The sequence below is a fragment of the Anser cygnoides genome, chromosome 29, assembly GCF_040182565.1.
Source record: "Anser cygnoides isolate HZ-2024a breed goose chromosome 29, Taihu_goose_T2T_genome, whole genome shotgun sequence".
Taxonomy (NCBI): Eukaryota; Metazoa; Chordata; class Aves; order Anseriformes; family Anatidae; genus Anser; species Anser cygnoides.
This window is the reverse complement of record NC_089901.1, coordinates 3,544,831-3,562,072: the sequence shown is the minus strand read 5'-3', so window position 1 is coordinate 3,562,072 and position 17,242 is coordinate 3,544,831. Positions and strand designations below refer to the sequence as shown.

At 61.2% G+C, this 17,242-nt stretch overlaps 2 protein-coding genes across 2 annotated transcripts; both read right to left on the bottom strand.

Annotated features, from left to right (window-relative positions):
• Window positions 1-620: 620 nt before the first annotated feature.
• On the bottom strand, window positions 621-4,266 carry CCDC97 (coiled-coil domain containing 97). Its single transcript, XM_066984624.1, is given in 6 exon segments — window positions 621-760; window positions 838-967; window positions 1,242-1,398; window positions 1,401-1,483; window positions 3,314-3,919; window positions 4,140-4,266. Coding segments are annotated over 6 exon segments (1,089 nt in total). The 5' UTR covers window positions 4,144-4,266; the 3' UTR covers window positions 621-651.
• A 967-nt stretch (window positions 4,267-5,233) lies between these two features.
• HNRNPUL1 (heterogeneous nuclear ribonucleoprotein U like 1) lies at window positions 5,234-17,237 on the bottom strand. The gene is given in 20 exon segments (XM_066984607.1): window positions 5,234-5,909; window positions 6,300-6,358; window positions 8,494-8,600; window positions 8,602-8,645; window positions 8,743-8,960; window positions 9,002-9,037; window positions 10,042-10,080; window positions 10,083-10,223; window positions 10,226-10,351; window positions 11,910-12,078; window positions 13,934-14,062; window positions 14,141-14,263; window positions 14,366-14,632; window positions 14,770-14,882; window positions 14,984-15,083; window positions 15,172-15,311; window positions 15,470-15,543; window positions 15,633-16,119; window positions 16,210-16,344; window positions 16,961-17,237. Coding segments are annotated over 20 exon segments (2,985 nt in total). The 5' UTR covers window positions 17,214-17,237; the 3' UTR covers window positions 5,234-5,684.
• Window positions 17,238-17,242: the final 5 nt, after the last annotated feature.

The following is a 17,242-nucleotide window of genomic DNA, read 5'->3' as shown; positions in this document are numbered from 1 at the left end:
GCCCCCCCCCCGGGGACGGAAGGGCCCCCGCCGGGATAAAAATACCCTTCCGGGGGGGGGGGGGCAGGGGTGGTCCGGATGTCTGGGCCCCCCCCCGAGAAGCCACCGCAGCCGGGTGGTGACAGGGCTGGTGTCACACGGCGGGGGGGGGGGGCACCGGGGGGGCAGTGAGTCAGGGCCCCCCCAGCCACCATGCGAGGGCGGTGGAAAAAAATCCAAAAAAATCCCTGGGGGGGGGGGCACGGGGGGGCACAGCAAAACAGCGGCACCAAACACCTCGGGGGGCGGGGGGGGTCAGTTTTATTTGGGGGGGGATCCTCTTTATTTGGGGGGGTGCCCTTTAATCGGGGGGTCCCCTTTATCTTGGGGGGGGTCCCCTTTATCTGGGAGGAGGTCACTTTTATTGGGGGGCGTCCCCTTTATTGGGGGGGGGTCCTTTTTATAGGGGGGGGGGGTCCCCTTTATCTGGGGGGGGGTCACTTTCATTTGGGGGGGGGGCACTATTAGAGCTGGGGGGCAGCGCAAGGGGGAGCCCTGCAGCAAAATATTAGCACCAAACAGCTCCGGGTGGGGGTCAGTTTTATTTGGGGGGTCCCCTTTATTTGGGGGGGTCCCCTTTATTTGGGGGGGTCACTTTTATTTGGGGGGGCGCTAGTCGAGCTGGGGGGCGGCGCTGGGCTCCTCGGCGTCGAAGTAGCGCTCCTCGGCGTCGCGCGAGACGATGTCCAGGTTGTCCAGCTCGGGGTTCTCGTCCACTTGGCTGCGGGGGGGGGCACGGGGGGGGTCAGTGAAGGCTTAGGGACCCCCCCGGAATTTTTTTGCCCCCCCCGCGGTTACCTGTAGTCGAAGTCGCCGTCCTGCCCGTCCAGGAAGCGCTGGTGCATGCGGCTGGTGAACTCCTCGCGCAGCAGCGCCCGCTCGGCCGCGTCGGGGACCCAGGGCTCCGCTTCCTCATCCTCCTCTTCCTCTTTTTTTTTTTTTGGGGGGGGGGGGCAACAATCAGTGACCCCCCCACCGCGCTGAACTGCCCCCACCCCCATCAGCCCCCCCCCAGACCCCCAAAACCCCGGGGGGACACCGGTGCCGCCGGCTGTCTTACCCCTAAAGGGATGCAAACACCCAAATGCCCCCCCCCCCACCCCCAAATATTTTTTTTTTGGGGGGGGGGTCCCTGCCCCCCCAGGTGTCCCTGTGCCCCCCCCCAGGTGTCCCTGTGCCCCCCCCCCCCCAAAATTTCTGACCTTCGGTGTCGCCGTCCCGCAGCCGCTGCCGCCGCAGCCGCCGCTGCACCGCCGCCTCCTCCACCGAGCGCAGCAGCAGCGCCGCCAGCCCGGGGGGGGGCAGCCCCGGGGGGCCGCCCCGGGGGGGGCAGCCCCGGGGGTCCTGAGGTGACGGGGGCTCGGCCCCCGGTACTGCCCGATGTACTGCTCGTACAGCAGCGGCTCGCGCGCCCGCATCTCCTCCTCGCTGAAGTACTCGCCGGCTGTGAAAGGGTTAAATTTTTTTTGGGGGGGGGGGCAATATATTGCGGGGGGGCCTAAAAATCGGGGGGGACCCAAAAGATCATGGGGGGGGGGCCCTAAAGATCACAGGGACCCCACCCCTAAGTCCTAGGGGATAAGGGGGAGGGGTAAAGGGAAAAGGGGGGCTTCAAACCCAAAGGGGAAGGGGGGGGCAAAACCCTAAGGGAAATGGGGGGGACACACCCACAAATCCCAAAACTCAACCCGGGGGCCCCAAAATCCAACCCGGGGGGGGGGGGAGGCAAAAGGAGGGGGTCCCGAACGCAGAGGGAACCCCAAAACCCCAAGGGAAAAGGGGGGGGGGGGACCCCAAAGGGTCCCTGGGGGGGCGGGGGGCTGGGGAAAACCGGGGGGGGGCCCAAAGGGATCCGGGGGGGCCCCAAGGGGACTTCTGGGGACTTTTGGGGATCCCCAAGGGAGCTGATTGGGATCGGGGGGAGCCCACGGGGAAGTGGGAACCCCCCAGGGACCCCCCCGGGGAGCTCAGGAACCCCCAGGGACCCCCCAGAGACGCCCTCGGGGCCCCCCAGGGCCTCAAAGCCCCCCCAAAGACCCCAAGGACCCCTCAGGAACATGAGGACCCCCAGGGACCCTGGTGACCCCTTCAGGACCCCCCCAGAGACCCCAAAGACACCCCAAAGACCCCAAAGACTCCCCCCGGACCCCGACAACCCCCTCAGGACCCCCCCAGGGACCCCAAAGCCCCCCCAGAGACCCCAAAGACCCGCACCGAGACCTCAAGGACCCCCTCAGGAACACGAGGACCCCCCCCAGGACCCCAACAACCCCCTCAGGAACCCCCAGAGACCCCAAAGACCCCCTCAGGAACACGAGGACCCCCTTAAGACCCCAAAAAGACCCCTCAGGCCCCCCCCCCGAGACCCCAAAGACCCCCCCAGGAACCCCAACCCCCCCCCCGAGACCCCAAAGACCCCCCCCGAGACCCCAACAACCCCCTCAGGAACACGAGGACCCCCCAGGGACCCTAAAGACCCCCTCAGGGACCTCAAGGACCCCCTCAGGACCCCTCCAGAGACCTCAAAGACCCCAAAGACCTCCCCAGAGACCCCAAAGACCCCCCAGGACCCCAACGACCCTCTCAGGACCCCCCAGACACCCCAAAGACCCCCCAGATCCCCTCAAGACCCCCAGGGACCCCAAAGCCCCCCCAGAGACCCCAAAGACCCACACCGAGACCTCAAGGACCCCCTCAGGAACACAAGGACCCCCCCCAGGACCCCAACAACCCCCTCAGGACCCCCCCAAGACCCCAAAGACCCCCTCAGGAACACGAGGACCCCCTTAAGACCCCAAAAAGACCCCTCAGGACCCCCCCCCGAGACCCCAAAGACCCCCCCAGGAACCCCAACCCCCCCCGAGACCCCAAAGACCCCCCCCTGAGACCCCAACAACCCCCTCAGGAACACGAGGACCCCCCAGGGACCCTGAAGACCCCCTCAGGGACCTCAAGGACCCCCTCAGGACCCCCACCAAGACCCCAAGGACCCCCTCAGGACCCCTCCGGAGACCTCAAAGACCCCAAAGACCTCCCCAGAGACCCCAAAGACCCCCCAGGACCCCAACGACCCTCTCAGGACCCCCCAGACACCCCAAAGACCCCCCCAAGACCCCCTCAAGACCCCCCAGGGACCCCAAAGGCCCCCCAGAGACCCCGAAGACCCGCACCGAGACCTCAAGGACCCCCTCAGGAACATGAGGACCCCCCAAAGACCCCAAAGCGCCCCCCAAGACCCTAAAGACCCCCAGAAGACCCCCCCGTGCCCTCCGACCTGCGATGAGCTGCCGCAGGGCGGCGTAGCGCCGGTTGCGCAGCCGGGTGCGGGCTCCGGACCTTCGGGGCCAGGGGCCCCCAAATCCTCGGGGCTCCGCGGCCACCGGGGCCGGGGCCGCTCCTCGGCGGGGCGATCCCATAAGGGGGGACCCTAAGATGCGGGGGTCGCGCTCGGGGGCGCTTCGGGGCCGGTTCTGTGGCGGGGGGATCCTCGGGGGGCGTTTTGGGGTCTTCTTCTGCCATGGGGTGATCGTCGGGGGCGTTTTGGGGTCCCACTCCGTTATAGGGTCGTGATTCGAGGACGCTGGGTCCCGCTTCATCGCTTTGGGGTCCCACTCTTTCACGGGGTGCTCCTTGGGGGGCGTTTTGGGGTCCCACTCCGTCATGGGGTGCTCCTCAGGGGGCGTTTTGGGGTCCCACGTTGCCATAGGGTCTTGATTCGAGGTCTTGGGGTCCTGCCGCGACGCTCCGGGGTCCCAGTTTGGGGTCGGGGCGTCCTGCTCCGAGGTCGCGAGGCCCCCTTTTGGGGTCGTGGGGTGCTGCTGGGTTGTGGGGTGCTGCTGGGCTGTGGGGTGCCCCTCGGCGGTGGGGTGCAGGGCGGGACCTGGGGGTGAGGGGATAGAGAGGGGCGTGAGGGAGACGGGACCCCAAAAGGATCCCTGGGGGACCCCAAAGGATCCCTGGGGGACCCCAAAGCCCTCAGGGACCCCAAAAGGACCCATGGGGGACCCCAAAATGACCCATGGGGGGCCCCAAAGGGACCCATGGGGGCTCCCAAAGCCCCCAGGGACCCGAAAAGGACCCATGGGGGACCCCAAAATTACCCATGGGGGGCCCCAAAGGGACCCATGGGGGCCCCCAAAGCCCCCAGGGACCCCAAAAGGACCCATGGGGGGCCCCAAAGGGACCCATGGGGACCCCAAAATCCCCGGGAGACCACCCAGGGAGCAGGAGGGGGCCCCAAAGTTCCCCGGAACCCAGTGAGACCCCCGCGGGGGCCCCGGGGGACACAAATTAGCGACGGACCGCGGCACCGGGGGGCGCCGCAAGGCCTCGGGGAGCGGGGGGCGCCGGGGGCCGTAAATCTCCGCCACCGGACCCCCCCCGGACCTTCCCCCCCCCCCCGGTCCCGGTGCGGAGCCGCCCGACCCCGTTTGAGTGCGACACCGCCCCGCGCCTCACCCGCCGCCGCCATCCCGCCGCCCTGCGTCACTTCCGGCGGCGGGGGAGGCGGTGCGCACTGCCCCGCACTTTGGGTTCCGCCGAGCTTTGGTTCCGCCCCCCCCCCCAGTAGGGTCAAAGGTCACACGATGCCAAAAAAACACACCTCATTTTTACCAAATCCACCCCAAACGAGGCAGGGGCCCCGGAGGAAGCAAGGCAGGGCCAACAAACCCTCACTTTTTTTTTTTCCTCCAATTTTTTTCCCATTTTCCTCATTTTTCACCCATTTTTCCCTCATTTTTTCTTATTTCCCTCATTTTTCCCTCCCGTTTCCCTATTTTCCCCTTTTTTCCCTACTTTCCTATTTTTTTCCTTCATGTTTATCTCATTTTTCCCCTATTTTCCCCTCATTTTTTTTCCTACATTCCTCGTTTTTCCCTCGTTTCCCAATTTTCCCCTCATTTATTCCTATTTCCTCATTATTCCTTCAGGTTTACCCCATTTCTCCCTATTTTCCCCTCATTTTTTCCTCTTTTTCCTTCATGTTTCCCTTATTTTCCCTATTTTCCCCTCATTTTTCCCACTTGCCTCATTTTTCCCTCACGTTTCCCTCATTTTTCCCTATTTCCCTCTCATTCTTCCCTCCTTTCCTCCCTCCTTTTTTTCCTATTTTCACCAAATCCACCCCAAATCTGGCCCCCGAGGAAGCGAGGCAGGGCCAGCGACCGCTCACTTTTCAGTTTTTTTCCTCATTTTTATTGGTAGTTTTTTTTTTTCTCCTTCCTCACCTGAAACGCCAAGGGGAGGGCGGGCACACAGTAAAAAGTTACCGAAATATCTAAAAAAAAAACAAAAAAAAACCAAAAAAAAAGGAAAAAATGGGGTGGAGGAAGCATAATCACCATCAGATGGGGACAGACGGACAGGGGGGACAGACAGACATGGAGCTGGGGCCTCCCCCCAGGACTGGGGGCTCCCAAAGGACCCCAAAACGAGCCCGAGGCCCCCGCCCCGGGGTTGAAACGGGCCCAAAATGGGGAGGAAAAACAGTCCAAAATTAGGAAAAAAAAACTCTCCAAAATGTGTTTTTTTTTTCTTTTTTGTTTCGTTTTTTTTAAGATCCCAGTCTGTTTGAGGTTAAAAATATCGTGGGTTTTTTTGTTTGTTTTTGTTTTTTTTTAAACAGATGGAGAAAAACTCAACGTTCACGAGAGGGGCGGGGCGCATGCCTCTTGTTGCGGAGCTGCTGGAAACGCCGGAAAAGGCGGAAATCGCCCCAAAAAGGGACTCTCGGTGGTTGTCCGGGGTGGGGGGTCACTGGGCGCTGGCTCCCCCTGCGAGCTGCCGGCGTAGCTGCCGTAGTCGTAGCTGCCGTAGTAGGGGGGCCAGGGGCTCTGGTGCTGGTAGTACTGGCTCCACTGCTGGGCATACTGGGGAAAAAAAACAGGGAAAATGGTTAAAAATAAATAAACGACAAAAAAATGAGCCGGGGGCGGGGAGGGAGAGACTGGTGAGGGAAGAGGAAAAGGGGGTTTCAGCCCCAAAATGATTGGAAAGTTTCTTTTTCTCCCCCGCCCGGGATGACCTCGGTGAGGAAATGGGGGGTTTTTGATCTCACTGGGAGAAAAAGGGGGGATTTCAGCCCAAAATTCTGCCCCCGGTTGTGGGGAAGTAAACAGAATCTTGTCCTTTAGAGAAAGGAGGGGTTTCACCCCCAAATTCCCGCTCCTCTCCTTCTGGGAACAGTGGTTTTCACCCCAAAACCCCTAGAAAAAGAGTTTTCACCCCAAATTCTTGTTGCCCAGCAGAGAAAACGGCACAGGAAATTTCACCCCGTCCTCCAAAAACTCGGAATTTTCCCCCAAAACAATCCCATCCCCTAGGGAACGGGGGATTTCGACCTGAGATCCCGTTAACCCGCCAGAGAAGTTGGGGGAGGGATTTCGCGCCCAAATACACCCCCGTCCTCCAGAAAAAAAAAAGAAACAACAAAAAAAACACCAAAACCCCAAACCAAAACATCCCAAATCAAGACAAACACCAAAACCAAAGCCAAAAAAAAAACAACCACAAACCCCAAAGCCCCAAACCCCAGAAAAAACAAACCAAGACAAAACCCCAAACCAAAAACCCAAAACCAACCCCCAAAAAAACAAAGACAAACCACAAACCCAAAAAAAGACAAACCCCCAAACCAAAAACCCCAAAACAAGGCAAACCCCAAACCCCCCAAAACGCCCAAAAAACCAAACCAGACAAATCCCCAAAACAAAATAGGAAACCAAGACAAACCCCAAACCAAAAACCCCAAAACAAAACCCAAACCAAAAAAAAACCTAAACCAAGACAAACCCAAACCCCAAAAACCCAAACCAGACAAACCCTAAAACCAAAAAAACCCCAAACCGAGACAAACCCCAAACCCCCAAACCATAAAACCCCAATACAAGACAAAACCCAACCCCCAAAAAAAACAAACCAAGACACCAAACCCCCAAAAAAACAAAACAGGACAAACCCCAAACCCTAAAACCAAAAACCCAAACCAAGACAAACCCCAAAACCAAAGTCAAAAAAAACACAATGCAAGACAAACCCCAAACCCCCAAAAAACCCAAACCAGACAAATCCCCAAAACAAAACACCCCAAACCAAACCCCGAAACCAAGAAACCCCAAACCAAGACAAACCCCAAAACCAAACCCCAAAAAACCCCAAACCAAGACAAACCCCAAAAAATCCCAAACCAAGACAAACCCCAAAACCAAAGTCAAAAAAAACACAATGCAAGACAAACCCCAAACCCCCCAAAAAACAAGACAACCCCCAAACCCCCCCCAAAAAACCCAAACCAGACAAATCCCCAAAACACCCCGAAACCCTGAAACCATAAAACCCCAAACCAAGACAAACCCCAAAACCAAACCCCAAAAAACCCAAACCAAGACAAACCCTAAAACCAAAGTCAAAAAAAACACAAAGCAAGACAAACCCCAAACCCTAAAAAACCCACACCAGACAAATCATCAAAACACCCCAAAACCAAACCCTGAAACCAAAAAACCCTAAACCAAGACAAACCCCAAAACCAAACCCCAAACCCCCCAAAAACAAGACAAACCCCAAACCCCCCAAAAAAACAAACCAAATCCCCAAAACACCCCAAAGCAAACCCCCAAAACACACAAAACCCAACCCCCAAAAAAAAACAAAAAACCCCAACCCCCAAAAAACCCCAACCCCCCCAAAAAACCCCAAAACCCCAAGCCCCCCAAAAAACCCCAAGCCCCCCAAAAAACCCCAAGCCCCCCAAAAACCCAAAAAACCCCAACCCCCCAAAAAAACCCAAAAACCCCAACCCCCCAAAACCCCCCAAAAACCCCAACCCCCGAAAAACCCCCAAAAAAACCCAACCCCCAAAAACCCCCAAAAAACCCCAAGCCCCCAAAAACCCCCTACCCCCAAAAAACCCCTACCCCCCAAAAAAAAAAAACCAAAAACCCCAACCCCCCAAAAACCCCAAAAAACCCCAACCCCCCAAAAAACCCCAACCCCCCCCAAAAAACAAAAAACCCCAACCCCCAAAAACCCCAACCCCCCCAAAACCCCCAAAAACCCTACCCCCCAAAAAACCCAAAAACCCCAAACCCCCCAAAACCCCAAACCCCCCAAAACCCCAAACCCCCCAAAACCCCAAACCCCCCAAAACCCCAAACCCCCCAAAACCCCAAACCCCCCAAAACCCCAAACCCCCAAAACCCCAAAAACCCCAACCCCCCCAAAAAACCCCAACCCCCCCAAAAACCCAAAAACCCCCAACCCCCCAAAAACCCCAAAAACCCCCAAACCCCCCAAAATAACCCCCACTCCACCCCCCAGCCCCCCCTTCCCCCCCCTTCCCCCTCCCTTTCCCCCCAACCCCTCCCCTTCCAAACTTTTCCCCCCAGCCACAAAACCCCGCATTTTCCCCCGGAAAGCCCCAAAAAGGGGCTTTTTCGCCCCAAAACCCCGCACCTGGTGGTAGTGGCCGTAGCCCTGGCCGTAGCCCTGCCCCGTGCCGGGGGGGCTGGGGGTAGCTTTGGCTGTAGCCGCTGTAGCTGCCGTAGCCGTAGCCGGGGGGTAGCTCTGCGCGTACCCCCCTGCCCGTAGGGCTGGCTGTAACCGGGCTGCGGGGGGGGACACAACGGGGGGGGGTGGGGGCACCTTAGGGTGCGCCCGCTCCCCGCCGGGGGGGGGTCTCGGGGGGGGGGGGGGGTCGGTTACCTGCTGTCCTTGGCTGTAGGTGGCGGGGGCGTTGGCGGGGGGGTGCCCCCGCTGCTGGTTTTGTAGCCGCCCCCCGCCGCCGCCGCCCCCAACCGCCGCTGCGGCCCCCCCGCCGCCGCCGCGGCCCCCCGGGGGGTTGCGAGCGGGGCTGAAGCTGCTTTGGGGTTGGGGGCTGCGGCCGTAGGCGCCGCGGGGCGCCGGGGGGGGCGGGGGCGGCGGCGGCGGCGGGGGCCGGGGGGGGCCGTCGCGGGGGGGTTGCTCCAGCGGTTGGGGGCGTAGGTGCCGCGGTTGAAGGCTGGAAATAAAAAAGGGGGGGGTGTTGAGGTGAGGGGGGGGCACGGGGGGGGGCAAGGAAGGTCCCAATCCCTGATGTTTGAGCCCCAAAATCACCCCCCTGGGATGTGGGGGGGGTTGGGGCCCCCGGAGCAGGCTCGAGGAGCCCGAAGCCCCCCCCCCAGGTGTTGAGCCCTGGGTCCAAGGGGGGCCACCCAGAGCCCCCCCCCCCATGGGACACGCAGGAAGGGTTTTGGGGTCTCAGCATCCTGGGGAACACCCCGAGAGGCTGTGGGGGGGGGTCCAGACCCAAGGCCCGCCCCCAAACCCCCAAGCCCCCCTGAGACCTCAGGCCCCCCCGAGACCCCAAGACCCACCCCAAGACCCCTCCCAAGTCCCCAAAGCTCCCCCAAGACCCCAACAACCCCCCCAAGACCCCCCAAGACCCCAAAGCCCCCCCAAGACCCCTCCCAAGACCCCAAAGCCCCCCCAAGACCCCTCCCAAGACCCCAAAGCCCCCCAAGACCCCAACAACCCCCCCAAGACCCCTCCCAAGACCCCAAAGCCCCCCAAGACCCTTCCCAAGACCCCAAAGCCCCCCCAAGACCCCAACAACCCCCCAAGACCCCTCCCAAGACCCCAAAGCCCCCCCAAGACCCTTCCCAAGACCCCAAAGCCCCCCCAAGACCCCAAAGCCCCCCAAGACCCTTCCCAAGACCCCAAAGCCCCCCCAAGACCCCAAAGCCCCCCGGGACACACAGAAGAACCTCGGTGGGGGCTTTGGGACCACCCGCAGCTCAACCCCAAACCCCAAAAGTGAAGGCGAGGAGACCACCCCAAGCCCCCCCACCCCAAAAATTGACACCCCCCCGCCACGGGACGCTCAGGAGGGATTTTGGGGGGGGGTCTTCGAACCCCAAAACACCCCACGAGCACCCCTGAGAGGCCCGGGACCACTGAGAGGTGCCCCCCGGGACCTAAACACACACAAAAAGGGTTTTTTTTTGGCGGGGGGGGGGTCCTTACCTCCACCTCCTCCGCCGCCCCCTCCTCGGAAGCCCCCCCGCCGCCGCCCCGGCCCTGGAAGCCCCCGGGTGCCCCCGGCCGAGGAGGGGGGGGCGCGGCGGCACCTCCCCGGCCCTCGAAACGAGCCTGGAAGCCGCCGCCGCGGCCCCGAAAAGCTGGGGGGCGCCCGTCGAAGCGTTTCTCGGGGGGGGCCCCGCTTTGCGCCCCTCCTCGTTGTACTGGCGCACCAGCTCGGCCGCCTCGTCGCGCTGCAGCTCCACGAAGAGCACGGCGTCCAGGAAGTCGCCCGCCTCGGGCAGCGTGAAATTGGCTGCGGGGGGGGAAATAAAATCGGGGGGGGGAAATAAAATCGGGAAGGGGATAATTCAAAATATGCCACCCCCCGGCAACAAGGGGTGGGGGGTCGCGGGTTTTTCAGCGGAAAGTTGAAGGGGAGGGAGAAACGCGGCTTGGGGAAGGGTCTCGCTGGGGGGGGGGGGTTCACCAAAAATTAACAGAGCGGGGACAAAATGATGGGTTTTTTTTTTTTCCCAAAAAAAATTAAAACGGAGCAGGGTAAGAGGCAGCCTAGGGGCTCGCTGGGGGATTTTTCCCCAAAAAAATTAAGATAGAAAGGGAAAATGTGGCAGTTTGGGGGCTCGCAGCGGTTTTTTCCCCCAAAAATTAAAATGGAGAGGGATAAGAGGCAGCCTGGGGGGGGTCGCTGGGGGATTTTTCCCCCAAAAAAATTAAGATAGAAAGGGAAAATGTGGCAGTTTGGGGGCTCGCAGCGGTTTTTTCCCCAAAAAATTAAAACAGAAAGGGATAAGAGGCAGCCTGGGGGCTTGCTCGGGGTTTTTCTCCCCCCAAATTAAAACAGAGCGGGGACAAGCTAGGGGTTTTTTCCCCAAAAAAATCAAACAGAAAGGGGAAAAGCGTCAGTCTGGGGGCTCGCTGGTTTTTTTTTCCCCCAAATTAAAACAGAGCAGGGTTAAGCTACGTCTTTTTTCCCCAAAAAACTAAAACAGAGCGGGGTTAAGAGGCAGCCTGGGGGCTCGCTGGGGGATTTTTCCCCAAAATAATTAAAATAGAAAGGAGAAAAGCGGCAGCCTGGGGGCTCACAGTGGGTTTTTTCCCTCAAAATTAAAACAGAGCGGGGGACAAGTTAGGGTTTTTTTCTGCCAAAAATTCAAACAAAGTGGGGATGAGAGAAGTCTGGGGGCTCGTTGGGGCTTTTTCCCCCCCAAAAATTCAAACAGAAAGGGGAAAGGCGTCAGTCTGGGGGCTCGCTGATTTTTTTCCCCCAAATTAACACAGAGCAGGGTTAAGCTACGTCTTTTTTCCCAAAAAAATTAAAACGGAGCGGGGTAAGAGGCAGCCTGGGGGCTCGCTGGGGGTTTTTTTTCCCCAAAAAAAATAAAATAGAAAGGGGAAAAGCATCAGTCTGGGGGCTCACAGTGTTTTTTTTTTTCCCCAAATAATTCAAATAGAGCTTGGATAAGAGGAGTCTAGGGGCTTTGTCAGGGTTTTTTTTCCCCAAAAAATTAAATTAGAAAGGGGAAAAGCGGCAGTCGGGGGGCTCGTAGTGGGTTTTTTTCCCCATAAAATTTAAACAGAAAGGGGAAAAGCGGCAGTTTAGGGGCTTGCCATGGGTTTTTCCCCCCATAAAAACAGATGAGGGCGGGGACAAGCAGCAGCACGGGGGCTTTTCAAGGGATTTTTCCCCCCAAAAAAAAAAAACAAACAAAACAGGAAGGGGAAAAGCGGCAGTTCGGGGACTCCCGGCGTTTTTCCCAAAAAAAACTAAAACGCAGGGGTCTAAGCTGTGCTTTCGGGGTTCCCAGCGCGATTCCGACCCCCCCAAAATTACACTTTTTTGGGGGAAAAACCTTTCATCTCGAGCACGGCGTGGTCGGGCACGTCCTTGCCCTCCTCGTCCGTCCTCTTGATGGTGCGGTCGCGCAGGTCCTCGTCCGTGGGGCAGATGACGATGGCCTTGCGCTGGAAGCCCTCGAAGGGACGCATTTTTCGCCGCTGGGCCGAGCCGTAAACGTTGGTCTGGGGGTGCGGGGGGGGAAAAGAGGTCGTTATTTGGGATTTGGGGGGGGTTGTTTGGGATTTTTTGGGATTTGGGGAGGTTATTTGGGAGTTGGGGGGGGGGATTGGGGACTTGGGAAGGTTATTTGGGAGTTGGGAGGGTTTTTTTGGGGGCTTGGGAAGGTTATTTGGGATTTGGGGGGGTTATTTGGGAGTTGGGAGGGGGTTGTTTGGGATTTTTTGGGATTTGGGGAGGTTACTTGGGAGTTGGGGGGAAACTGGGAAGGTTATTTGGGAGTTGGGAGGGGGTTGTTTGGGATTTGGGGGGGTTATTTGGGATTTGGGGGGGAACTGGGGACTTGGGAAGGTTATTTGGGACTTGGGAGGGTTTTTTGGGACTTGGGAGGGGGTTGTTTGGGATTTTTTGGGATTTGGGGAGGTTATTTGGGAGTTGGGGGGGATTGGGGACTTGGGAAGGTTATTTGGGAGTTGGGAGGGTTTTTTGGGGGACTTGGGAAGGGGTTGTTTGGGATTTGGGGGGAACTGGGGACTTGGGAAGGTTACTTGGGATTTGGGGGGGTTATTTGGGGACTTGGGAAGGTTACTTGGGATTTGGGTGGGTTATTTGGGGACTTGGGAAGGTTATTTGGGAGTTGGGACGGCTTTTTTGGGGACTTGGGAAGGTTATTTGGGATTTGGGGGGGTTATTTGGGGACTTGGGAAGGTTATTTGGGAGTTGGGAGGGTTTTTTGGGGGACTTGGGAAGGGGTTGTTTGGGATTTGGGGGGAACTGGGGACTTGGGAAGGTTATTTGGGAGTTGGGAGGGGGTTGTTTGGGATTTGGGGGGGTTATTCGGATTTGGAAGGGGTTTTGGGGAGTCAGGAGGGGGTTATTTGGGATTTAGGAGCGCTGTTTGGGAAGTGCGGGGGGTTATTTGGGAGTCAGGAGGGGTTTTTGGGGGACTTGGGGGAGTTGTTTGTGATTTGCGAGCGGTTATTTGGCATTTGGGGGTGGAACTGGGGACTTGGGAAGGTTATTTGGGAGTTGGGAGGGGGTTATTTGGGATTTGGAAGGGGTTTTGGGGAGTCAGGAGGGGTTATTTGGGATTTGGAAAGGTTATTTGGGACTCGGGGGGCTTATCTGGGGCTTGGGAGGGGATTATTTGGGATTTGGAAGGGTTTTTTTGCAGACTTGACGGGGTTATTTGGGATTTAGGAGGGCTGTTTGGGAAACGGGCGGGTTATTTGGGAGTCAGGAGGAGTTTTTGGGGGACTTGGGGAAGTTGTTTGGGATTTGGGAGCGGTTATTTGGGTGTCAGGAGGGTTTTTCTAGGGATTTGGGGGGGTTGTTTGGGATTAGGAAGGAGGTTATTTGGGATTAGGGAGGTTATTTGGGAATTGGGGGGGGTTATTTGGGAGTCGGGAGGGATTATGTGTGATTGTGGGGAGTTATTTGGGAGCCGGGAGGTTGTTTGGGAGTCGGAGAGATTATCTGGGACACGGGAGGGGGTTATTTAAGATTTGGGGGGGGTTATTTGGGAGCACAGCGGGAGCTTTCCCTCCCCGAACACCCACAGGGGCAGCGCTAAACCTGGGGGCTTCAACCTACGCCGCTCACACCCCACAGAATTGGGAATAAAACCGCCCGTTTTAGCGACCCCCCTCATTCCACGTGGCTCCTTCACCCCCCCCCCGCCCCCCCTGCAGCACAACTCGGGCTAGAAAAACCCCTTTTCCTCCCCAATATACCCCCAAAGCAGGGAGTCAGGGAGCTCAAGAAACGAGGAAGGAAGGGTTTGGGGCCAGCGGCGCGCCACGGGGCCACCGGGACCGTCCCCGGGGGGGGTCCCACTGGGCGTTGTCCCCCCCCCAACACCTGGTCCAGGATGTAGTTGCGCTTCTTGCGGGCGGCGATCTGGATGAGGCGGTTGAGGCACTGCGTCGCCTGCTGGATCAGGACGTCCCAGCGCCCCGCGTAGTTGCGCTGCCGCCGCAACCCCATCACCTTGGGGGCGAGACGGAGCCGCTCAGCACCCGCGGCGTCGCGACGAGGGACCCGCCCTTCGCCCCCCCCTCCCCTTACCCTCATTTTGTCCATGATGGCGTTGGTGCCCAAGATGTTGTACTTCTTGGAGGGGTTGGCGGCCGCGTGCTTGACGGCCCACGTCGTCTTGCCGGCAGCGGGCAGCCCGACCATCATCAGGATCTACCGGGGGCCAACGGGGACGCCGTCACGACTGGAAGAGCCCCCACCCCCCCAAAAAAAAACAACCGGGAGCCCCCCCGCCGGCCCCGGTAGCCCCCGCACCTCGCACTCGGCTTTGCTCTTGGGCCCCAGGGTGCCGCGGACGCGTTCGGCGACGGGGAGGTGCTGGATGAAGGTGAAGCCGGGCGGGACGGCGAAGTAGGTGGCGTCCCGTTGGCCGAAGTTGAACTCGATGGCGCAGTTCTTCACCAGGACGTGGGGGAAGAGCGCGCGGCCGCCCAGCGCCTCCTTCCGCACGCGGTACGCCACCCCCAGCCACTTGCCGTTCTTCATGAAGGACATCTCCACCTCCTCCCCGCACTCAAAGTCCTGCGCCGGGGGGGAGGCAACCGCGGGTGAAGCCCCCGGAGGGGGTTTTGGGGCCGGGCGTCGCCCCCCGCCGCGGCTGGGGGCCGCAGGCGAGGTGGAGGCGGCACCGACGACGGGGCTCGGGAGGGGGAACTCACGACGAGGCAGGCGATGACGTCGTTCTCAGCGAAGGTTTCCCCGTAATTCTCGAATTTGCAGTTGGTCGATTTCTTGCCGGTGCCGCCGTAGCCGTAGGAGAAGGGCTCCTCGCCTGGTTGGGCGCAGAGCGGCCGGGTGAGCCAAAACGGGGAGCAAAACAACCAGAAAAAAAGCCTTTCCAGCCCCAAAACCGTCGCTTTCGGCAGCCCTTACCCAGCTGGGTGCTGCACGAGTCCAGCGACCACCCCACCCGCACCACGTGGGGGTCGGGCTCCGTGGCCGGGAGGTGCTTGACGGAGATTTCCTCGTTAACCTGCGAGGCGGGAGCCAAACGAGGAGGGTTTTTTTGTGTTTTTTTTTCGGGCCGCTTCGGCGCCGTCGCGACCCGTCGCGGCGCTCACCTTCATCTCGTAGCAGACGCGGCCCTGCCGCGCACCGTAGGTGGCGCGGGCGCCCGACCACAGGTAGGCGAAGCCCTCGATGGTCAGCGGGTAGCCGCTGTAGCGGTCCCGGGCCACTTTGAAGTGCAGGTCGCAGTTGTCTGGGGGGGGGGGGGAGGAAAACGCCGCCTCTTACACCACCGCCGCCGCCGGCGGCACGGGGAAAGCCCCGCTCCCGGCAGCCAGCGGGCGACGGAGAGGAGAAACGGCCCCGTGGGGCTCCCCGCTTATTTTTTGGGGTGCCCCCCGGTGCGCTCACAAGTGTCGACGGCCACCAGCGTGTCGTCAAAATCTTCCTCCTCGTCCTCGGCGGGCGGCTGCGGCGACCGGCCCCTGCGGCGGAGGCAGCGCTCAGCACCACCACCCCACCCCACCCCCCCCCGGGGCTTTTTTTGGGGCGCCGCTTTTCGGGGTTCGCTCACCTCTTGTCCTCGCGGTGCTCGTAGTAACCCCGACCCCGCTGCTCCTCGTAGGGCCGCTTGCGGGGCTGCTGCTGCTGCTGCGCTCGGGGCTGCGAGGCGTCGGGCGCGCTGTACCCGCCGGGGGGAGCGCTGTAGGCGGGGACGGGGGCGCCGTAACCGGCCGGCGGCGGCGGGGGGGGCGCGGCGCTGTAGGCGGGGGTGCTGTAACCGCTCGGGGGGGGCGCGCTGTAAGTCGGGGTGCTGTAGCCGGCCGGCGGCGCGTTGTAGCCCGGCGCCGGGGCGTTGTAGCCGGCCGGCGGCGCGCTGTAAGCCGGAGGAGCGCCGTAACCGGCCGGCGGCGGCGGTGGCGGCGCGCCGTAAGCGGCCGGGGGGGCGTTGTAGGTGGGCGGCGGGGGGAGGCCGTAGTTGGGAGCGGGGGCGTTGTAGCTGGGGGGCGGCACGGTGTAAGGGGGCGCGGGGTCTTCGGGCTTGGCGTCCGGCTTCATTTCTGCGGGCGACACGGCGAGCGGCGCTGGGAGCCCCCCCCCCCCCCCGAAAAGCACCGGGGGAGGCCACCGGGAGGAAAAGGGGCCCCTACCTGGGTGCAGGACGGGGTGCTCGTGGTCCAACGGTCGCCTCTCGTAGCCGGTTTCGTTGTCCTGCTTGGCGGCGGCGTGCTCGTAGGGCTGGTAGCCCTGCGGCTCGCTCGGGTGGCCGTTGTTGTCGATGCCATCTTTTTTTTGGGGGGGAAAAAGGGGGAAATAAGTGAAACAAATCGAGCGTTGTTGGGTTTGCCCAGTGGACGGACAGGGCGCAAAGGGGGACGAGGGATTCCGCAGCTCGGTGTCCCTCAAATTCCCGAGGGCAGGCCCGGGGGCTACCAGGGGCTACAGGGGCACAGCCAGGGGCTACCAATGACAGGCCCGGGGGGCTACCGGGGATGGGCCGGGAGCTACCGGGCCACGAACAGGGGGCTACCGGGGGCTACAAGGGCACAGCCGGGGGCTACCAGTGACAGGCCCGGGGGGCTACCGGGGATGGGCCGGGGGCTACTGCGCCACGGACAGGGGGCTACCGGGCCACGGACAGGGGGCTACCGGGAGCTACCGGGGACGGGCTACGGGCTACCGGGGACGGGCTACCGGGGGCTACCGGGGAAGGCCCGGGGGCTACCGGGGACTACCGGGCCACGGACGGGGGGCTACCGGGCCACGGACGGGGGGCTACCGGGCCACGGACGGGGGGCTACCGGGCCACGGACGGGGGGCTACCGGGGACAGGCCGGGGGCTACTGGGAGCTACCGAGACAGGCCCAGGGGCTACCGGGGGGTCCCGGTCCGGGCCCTTACAGTGTCCGTCAGGGGCCTGGTCCCCGCCGGGCGCTCCGGGCCCCCTCCGGGCCTCCTCCGCCTCCAGGGCCGCCTGCAGCCGCTCTGCCAGCTCCGCTTTGAGGCCGCGGGTGTCGAGGCCGCGCCGCCCCAGCTCCTCCTTGAGCTCGTTGACCCGCAGCCGCCTCACGTCCATGGCGTCGCCGCCGCTCAGCGCCGCCGCCGCCCGGCCATGGAGGCGCCGCCGCTGGGCCCGGCTCAAAATGGCCGCCATCGCCCTCCTCCCCTCCCCGGCCCGCGCCG